This window comes from Belonocnema kinseyi, chromosome 1, assembly GCF_010883055.1.
Source record: "Belonocnema kinseyi isolate 2016_QV_RU_SX_M_011 chromosome 1, B_treatae_v1, whole genome shotgun sequence".
NCBI lineage: Eukaryota > Metazoa > Arthropoda > Insecta > Hymenoptera > Cynipidae > Belonocnema > Belonocnema kinseyi.
Genome location: NC_046657.1, coordinates 172,527,546 through 172,535,927, shown reverse-complemented (window position 1 = coordinate 172,535,927; position 8,382 = coordinate 172,527,546). Strand labels below are relative to the sequence as shown.

Below are 8,382 nucleotides of genomic sequence, written 5' to 3'. Positions count from 1 at the left end.
CATATAAGTTTAAAGATTTTTTTCTCCTTCAATGAAGAAAATTTCCCATTACTTTCCAAATGTTTGTTTGAATTAATGTAACGTTTTGGTTAAAAATGCAACCATTCTGGTTAAGGATTCACATGCGATGTTTACAATTCTTTTTTTTTAATCCAACTTATCTTGGCTTCAAGTTGCAATCTTTGACTTAAATTTGCAATTAAAAGAGTAACTTTCAACTAATTAGTTAAATTTGTATGACTCAAAACAATTGTTAACCAAATACAGTGTGGTCTCAATTTTAAGGCCCCTCCACCTTCTATTTCAAGTCCTGCGTTCAGTTCCGTCACCTCCCACCATGGTCCTGTACGCTCTCCTCTTCTTCACTCGCTGACCAATGAAAAAAAGGCCTGATGAACAAGAAAACCACGTTGTTTTGAATTGAGTGTTTTAGCATGACGTCATGGGAATCCATACAACATTTTCGAGAAAATATCCTAGACGTAAAAGTAAGTCATGAATGTCAGAATATTAATATTTGTCAAGTATAGAATGTAGTTCTTTAGCTATTTTTCTGTAGATCAACGACCTTCCAGTGTCAAAAACTAAAATATCAAACATTTCCAGCTGATTGTATTTTGTGACACTGAAACGTCTGCACTCGTATGTCAAGGAATGTGCTAGTCATCCTGACGGCTAATATTTTCACTTGTCCTATTATTTTATGTTTGAAAACTACTAATATTTCAACTTACGTTTATGCGTTTAGAATATTTTCTCCAAAAAGTTCTCTGCATTCCTCTTCCAAGCAATATGCTAACCTTCCAAACAATTCGACCTATCACAACGTAACCGCCTCTGCTGCGCCATGCTGCAAAACTCAATATTCCGCGAAATATTTTAGATTTTTTGTGATTCTATTATATTCATTTTTAGTTAGAAAATTATCGTATGTCAAGGAAAACATTTACACTACCTTTTCAACTGCGCAAATCGGGCCATTCACACCGTTTACAATCGAAATTCATAATATTGCGCAATCTACCGGGTATGAGTATCTGCGTACTGCGCCTTTCCACTTGAGACAAGAGTCGCAATTAGCCGTCTCTCGCCAATGAACGTCGCTTAGCGAAAATAATCTCAATTTCGCGGTATAGGTGGCGACCCCTTCAGCAATGAAATGAAAGAATGATTACGTTTCTAGGCTCCGGGAATAGGAGAGACGTCCCTGTAATCGAATATTCACCCAATAGTTGAATTGTCATTCAAAACCAAGAAGATTAATGTTCTACCGAAAAATACGAATTTTCATGAAAGAATTGAATAGATAAATTTTTAAATAAAAAAAGGTAATTTTTAACCAAAATAATTAGTTTTCGACAAAATATTTCAATTTTCATCCAAACCATTTTCAATCAAAATCTAGAATCTTTATTCAGAAGTGTGAATGTTCATTACTTCAATTCAATGTTCACAAACAACAAAACATACATTTTCATCTAGGAGGAAAAGAGTTGAATTTTCGTTATAAAAATTAAATTACAAATCAGAAAGAGGAATTTTTCAAAATAATCTAATTTCTGATCAAAAACATACGTTTTTGATCATTAAGATTTATTTTATACTGAAAAGGATGACTTTAAAACAATATTTATGAATTTTCAACTAAAAAAACAATTTTTAATCAAAAATGAAATAATTAATTTTCAGTCAAGTACATTAATTCTCAACAAAAACAAACGACAAATTTTTACCTTTTACTGCGGAATACGCTGATACGAATTGGGATGACCGAGCGGTGCCAGCAGATTACCAGAGATTTTTCCCTCTAGGAAACTGAAAATTTAATTATTTCATTTTTTGGTTGAAAATTGAACTATTTGTATATAAATTCTTCATTTTCAGTTTAAAAGTACATTTTTTTAAAAACATTCGTCTTGTTACCTTCAAAGCTTAACTCTATTGCTAAAAATTTGTTTTATTGTTTGGTTGCTGCGATGCTACTTTTTGGTTAAATTTTTTTTTAATTTGATTTTTCTTTGTTGCGGGATAGCGGGAAGGGCAAAAATAACCCTAAATTGGTAATTGGGTTTACAATAATTTCATATTGTATCTATTTATTAGATAAAACTTTGATATTATGTTCATTTTTATAGAAAAGTTCAAAATTTGTGTTTTTTTTATAACAATGTACTAAGAAAGGTGTTTTTTACGATTTAACAGATCGAGATAGACATCGATAACACGGATAAGGTTTCAAGGATTAAGGAACGAGTTGAAGAAAAGGAGGGTATTCCTCCTACACAACAGAGACTGATATTTTCTGGAAAGCAAATGTAAGAATATTTTACATTATTATTTTAATTCTTTTCATCTCGTGTAATTTTTGAATTAAAACAACATGACCTGCAGTTATTGAAAAATTATAAACATTTTAAATCTAATAAGTTTTTATTAAAAAGAAGCAATAATTTCCAATCAAAGACGTTCAAACAAAAAAATTGTAATCTTCTTTCAAATCTAAATATTTTTACTCAAGACAGCAATTTCCCGCGTTAAACTGTAAAATAACCTAAAATTTTTCAACAGTTGTATATAAACTTTGAACTGTTTTTTATACAATTTTTTTAAATTAAGAATACCAATTTTCGACGAAAAACATCGACATAATTCAAAATTGTTTGAAAATAATCAGTTTTTATGTAAGAACTCAATGTAATCTAAAATTTTTAAAAAATTATTGCTCTTCTTTGAAGTCTAATATTGATATACAAATATAAATAGTAATTTTCGACAGAGAACACCAACACAATCCGAAATTATTCCAGCTTGTAATTCGTATTGTTTAATTATTGGATTTAAATCTGAAATTATTTTGATTGTAAAAAGAAATAATTTAAGGTGAAGCCTACTAAACCTAACCTACTTTGTCAAAAACTTTGTAAATATTCTATTTGAAATCTAATAATTTTGTATTCAAAATAGCAAAAATAATATTAAAAACGATTTTTATTTTAAATAAAAAAGAGTTGAATTCCTCTAAAAGGATGAATTTTAAATAAAAGAAAAGTTTTTAATCGAAAAAGATTAATTTTCAACGGAAAATGTAATAATAGATATTCACAAAAGTTTGTTTTCAATTTTAAATAAACAAGAGTTGAATTCATCCCAAAAGTTGAAGTTTAAAGAAAATAATTAAATTCTCAACAAATATTTTTTATTTTAAACCAAACAGTAGCAAATTTCTATTCAAAAAATGCCGATGTTTTCTTTTGCTTATATGCACAATGAAAAAAGAAGTCGCAAAATATTGTTTAAAAACATTATAAACATTATAAAAGCATTTAAAACAAAAACTTTTATATGCAGAATTAATAGAAAAAGTATTTAAATGTAGTCATGTGTACTGAACAGTTCGTAAATATGTACGATTTTAAAATGTGTTAATCATTGCACTTATTGTTTTCCTGCAACATACTACTGACTCTTAAACCAAATATTACAACAGGAGAAATTTTTTTCTCACATAAATCTTAATAAACAAAGCTATCAAATCAAAATAGTCAGAATTGATAGCAGATTGTGGCCTAACCTCTTTATCATGAGTTTCACATCGTCACATAAATAGATAATAATAAGAACCTCTGAGTCACGTTAAAAAGACTTCGGAATTTGGTTTCGAAATCATTAAAAATCTGCGTATTGTTTTAGGTTTTTCAAAATCATTTAAAATTTTTTATTATTCTTGAAATATTAAAAAAATCTTCTAAATGTCTTTTAAAATGATTCTTATTTTCCCTAAAATTTTGAAGAAATTCTGCGAACTTAAAAAAGTACCTCAACATTTTCCAGATTTTTTTACAATGTTGAAAATCTTTAGGATATATTCTCTTACAATAAATTTTGAAATTCAAAAGATGTTTTAAATATAGACTTTGTAAATGATTAAGTTAGTGTAATTTTTTTCCATAATTTCATTGTTCTCATCATTTTAAAGGTGTAAAAAAGTTTACGAATTATAGCCTGGTAGAGAAATGTTATGAACAGAATTATTTCTTAATATTAGAAGACATTTCAAATACAAATTTTTTCTTGTATCATTTAAGTTTAAAACATTCAGAAATAAATTTTATTATCAAATAAAATTACTCATTTGGAAAACCTAATATAACTTTGAGTAATATTACTCTTTCAAATGTTAATCATACAATAACATGCAAATTAAAATTTGGGTTCGAACCATATGTACTTCTTCTACTTACCCAATTCCTATTTTACCAACATTTTTTTCAAAACGACGTAGGAATCGTTCGTCAAGGACGTTACAAATTTGGGGGCGGGGGCAAAAATATTTATTATATCTTTATCTCGATTTTTCGCATACATTTTTCTTTCTTTTTAATTCTATTATTTGATTCACAATTTAATTATCTTGTCGAAAATGCTACTATATTGTTAAAACGTCATTTTTTGGGTCGAAACTTCAACAAATTGGTTTAAAGTTTTACTGCTTTGTTGAAAATGTATCTTTTTGGTTCGAGATTCATCTCTGGTTGAAAATTTAACTATCTTCTTTTTAAGATTTTTCGTTTTAGATACAAATTCATCTTTAGAGTAAGAAATTTACCCAGTATTTTTTAACTAACCACATAACTGTATCAAAAAAATTAACTAGTTCATAGTGTCAGTCTAAAAAATTCAACTGTTATGTGGGAAATTCATCTATTTTGTTAAAAAATCGTCTTTTTGGATGAGTATTCAATTTTTTTCTTAAAAACTCTTTTTTCTGTTTAATGAAACTAAAAGAAAATTAATTTTTTGTTAAAAATTAACTTTTTGAACTGCAATAATTCAACTAGTTAGAAAAAATAAGTACTCGGTAGAAAATGAAGTTTTTTGTTAAAAATTCGAATTTTAAAGAGAACATTAATTTTCTCCTTTTGAAGACTCACGATTTTGGTTGATGATTCAACTATTTTGTTAAAAGGCCGTGTTTTCTAATGGAATTCAATCAGAAGAAAATTAGCTGTTTTTCTTTAGAGCCAAATTTTTTTTAACTGAAAACATAAATGGTTAAAACGATTCAAATTTTTTTTTTAACATCTAATTTTGGTTGAAAATATTTTTTTGAAATTTTCAGTATTTGTGTGAATATTAAATTAATTTTGTAGAAAATTCATGTATCTTGCCGGAAACTTGACTTTTTAGGTAGAATATTTATCTTTATTTTTGAAATAGGATTTTATTGTTTGTGGATTCAACTATTTTTTTAACGATTCGTCTTTTTTATTCAGTTAACTGGTAAAAAATTTGCTTCTTTTTTTGAGAATGTAACATCCTTTTTTGTTTCATTTTAATTAAGATTTAATTTTAATTTTGTTTCAAATTAATTACTTCATAAAACATTCACTTTTTGTTGAAAATTCATAGGCCGTGGTGGAAAATTAATCTACTTTGTTTAAAAATCATCATTTTTGGTTGATTCAACTATTTGGTTGAAAATTCGTGTTTCCTTTAGTTGACTTTAACCAGTGGAAAGTAGTTTTTTGTTGTTCAAATTTAATTTTTTAAACTAACATTGTAACTATTCAATTTTTTGTTAAAAACTTAAGTTCGTTAGTTGAAAATTCATCTCTCTTTATTACAAAATTACATTTTCGGTGAACATTCTCCTTTGTAGGTTTAAAGTTCAACTATATCGTTGAAAATTCATCCGTATTATTTGAGAACTGAGTTATAATTGGTTAAAAAATAAACTATTTTTTTAAAAATATGATTATTTTGTTGACAATTCAACTTTTTTTTAATGTATGGGGTCAAAAATATTCCAAAATTGGTAACGCAGTTAATGGATATTGAGTTAAAAATTTATAAAATTAAATAAAAGACACTAAGAAATGAATGTGTAGTCCTGAATTTCTGAAAATACAAAAAATGTTTATTGTTTTTACAGGAATTTAGGGTTATAAAAATGTTTCATGTTGAGAACAAATTTCGTTAAGATAGGAATTTGGTCATTATTACATTGCCTTCAAATTTTATGAAAATATATTCACAGTCAATTGAAATTATTTTTTTTTAAATAAATTGGTAAATTCTTGAATTCTTTCCAGGGCGGACGAGAAGACGATACTGGATTATAAAATCGAAGGAGGCTCAGTGTTACATTTAGTTTTGGCATTAAGAGGTGGCTAATAATTATGAATTTCCGATTCTGCCAAGAATAATAATAATAATAAGAATCAATAGCTCTTAATGATGTGTGATCTATTTATATTAATTATTAATAAACAATCACTCATGTTTTAACTTCCTCTGTTGGAATTTTTATTTCCTATATTTTCTATTCATCCTTAGTTAGAGGTCCTTGAACTGAAGCCGAACAGAAAACCCAATTTTATCAAGTTTTTAAAATAAATAATCCAAAGAGGACAAAGGCTCCCGCTAAATGCCTCTTTTCGAAGAAAATTCTATGTTTTATATAATAATTAGGATTAAAATACTGTTCATAGCATTTGCCTTAAGGGCATGTGATAATTATAGTTTCCCTGGCTTTTTTTCCACAAAAATGAAAGTTTTTTTAAAACTGAATTCGTAGATGCTATAAAATATCATAACGGACGTCCCCGGACTCTTTTTTGAGGGATAATAAGAAAAGAAATTTATTGTGCTAAATAAAAATTGTATGCATATGCATTATTTTGAGGTTACGTCGTTTTTCATCTCTGCCTTTCCGATAATCTGGAAATTATTTATGAAATAAACTTTTGATTGCCTGCAAACAAGTTTAGTTCCGGGAGATTAGTTACTATGTTTATTTTTAAGTCCAAAGTTTTTGGCCAAAAATTTTCTGTAGTTTTGAAGTAACGCTCGGGAGAATTGTAACACACATAACCTTGAAATATACACGCACATTGTTAGCAATATCAAAAATTTTTTGATAAAAAAACACAAGAAAATTGTGTGGGTACGTCCGTTAGCATGCTCTCCATCATTCCCCAGATTTTGAAGGCAAAATATTTTTTATCCTAGGAAAAAAGCCGGGAGCATCTAACACTAAAAAAATCGATACTATTTCCTAAGCGCTATGTAAATTAATCACATTTTGCTAAATTAAAACTTTTTCTAAATCACCCACAAAAAAGTGTGTGGGGACGTCCGCTGGCATGTTCGCTATCATTTCCCAATTTTTTAAGACAAAATATATATTATTCTAGAAAAAAAGCCGTGGGAACCTAAATCTGGTAAAATCGACAATTTTCTAAGTATCACATGCCCTTAACCTTTTAAATAATCCAAGAACAGATTCCTACCTTACCGACACGTTTCTTTATTTCCTAATTTATTTTAACACGAAGCACTACATCGAGTTGAAAATTTAGGATAATAAATAAGAAGCACTAAGAAATCTGGGCCTGGTCCTAAATTTTAATAATTATAAACAAGTTTTTATTTGTAAATAATTTTTTCCACTTTTTTCATAATTATTAAAATTTAGCACCAGACCCAGATTTCTTAGTACTTCTTATTTATTATCCCAAATTTTTAACTAGATGTGGTGCTTCGTGTGAAAATAAGTTAGGAAATAAAAAACGTGTCGGTAAGGTAGGAACTGGGTCACGTGACCCAATCGTCACATGGCTTTAATGGTGTAATAATAAATTAACAAAAATTCTCAGATATTTATAGAAAATTTTAAACTATATTAAAGGTAATTTCTCTTACATTTCCATAAATGATCTGTAAAAATTATATGAATCGCCAAAAAATTATTAAATTTATGGAAATGTATTAAGAAAATTCAATGTTTGGTAATTTATGACAAGTTACTATATTTACCTGTAAAATCACCCAAAAATGTCCATACATATGCAGAAATTTATGGACATATTTTATTTCAATTTTAAGAAACTTATCGTAAGTTACCATAAATTACCTACAATATTGACAAAAAATTCATAAAGTTTTAGAAATTTATGAAAATATTTAAAATTGAATTTTGGGTAATTAATGGCACGCTGTGAAATTACCATAAACGACCGAAAATTTTCGGAAATTTATACGTTTTTAAATTGAATTTTGCCCAATTTATGATCAGTTACCATAAATTGCCTGTATAATTACCACAAATTTAAAAAAAAAAACGGAAATTTATTTAAATGTTTCAAATTTAATTTAGGGTAGTTTATGGTCATTTACAATATTTACTTGAAAAATGAGCATAAATTACCAAAAATATCTAGAAATTCATAGAAATTTTTCAATTGAAGTTTGGACAATTTGTAGTTAGTTACCATAAAGTACCTATCACATTACCAAAAAATTTAGAAATTTCCGGAAATCCATAAAACCGTTTTTATGACACATGCATGATTTTGGCCGTTTTGGTAATTTACCCATAAT

General features: G+C 27.3%; 1 protein-coding gene across 4 annotated transcripts in view; it reads left to right on the top strand.

Moving 5' to 3' along the window:
- Positions 1 to 6,292, top strand: part of LOC117169208 (NEDD8-like) — a 7,066-nt gene extending 774 nt beyond the window's left edge. For 2 of the 4 annotated variants that reach the window (XM_033355468.1, XM_033355476.1), the window contains exons 2-4: positions 309 to 488; positions 2,203 to 2,315; positions 6,093 to 6,292. In XM_033355468.1, coding sequence (XP_033211359.1) covers positions 435 to 488; positions 2,203 to 2,315; positions 6,093 to 6,174 — 249 coding nt within the window. In that variant the 5' untranslated portion in view covers positions 309 to 434 and the 3' untranslated portion in view covers positions 6,175 to 6,292. Of the gene's footprint in view, positions 1 to 285; positions 489 to 2,202; positions 2,316 to 6,092 lie in introns of all 4 variants that reach the window. The other 2 variants (XM_033355459.1, XM_033355485.1) reach the window with 2 other exon arrangements.
- The last annotated feature ends 2,090 nt before the right edge of the window (positions 6,293 to 8,382 follow it).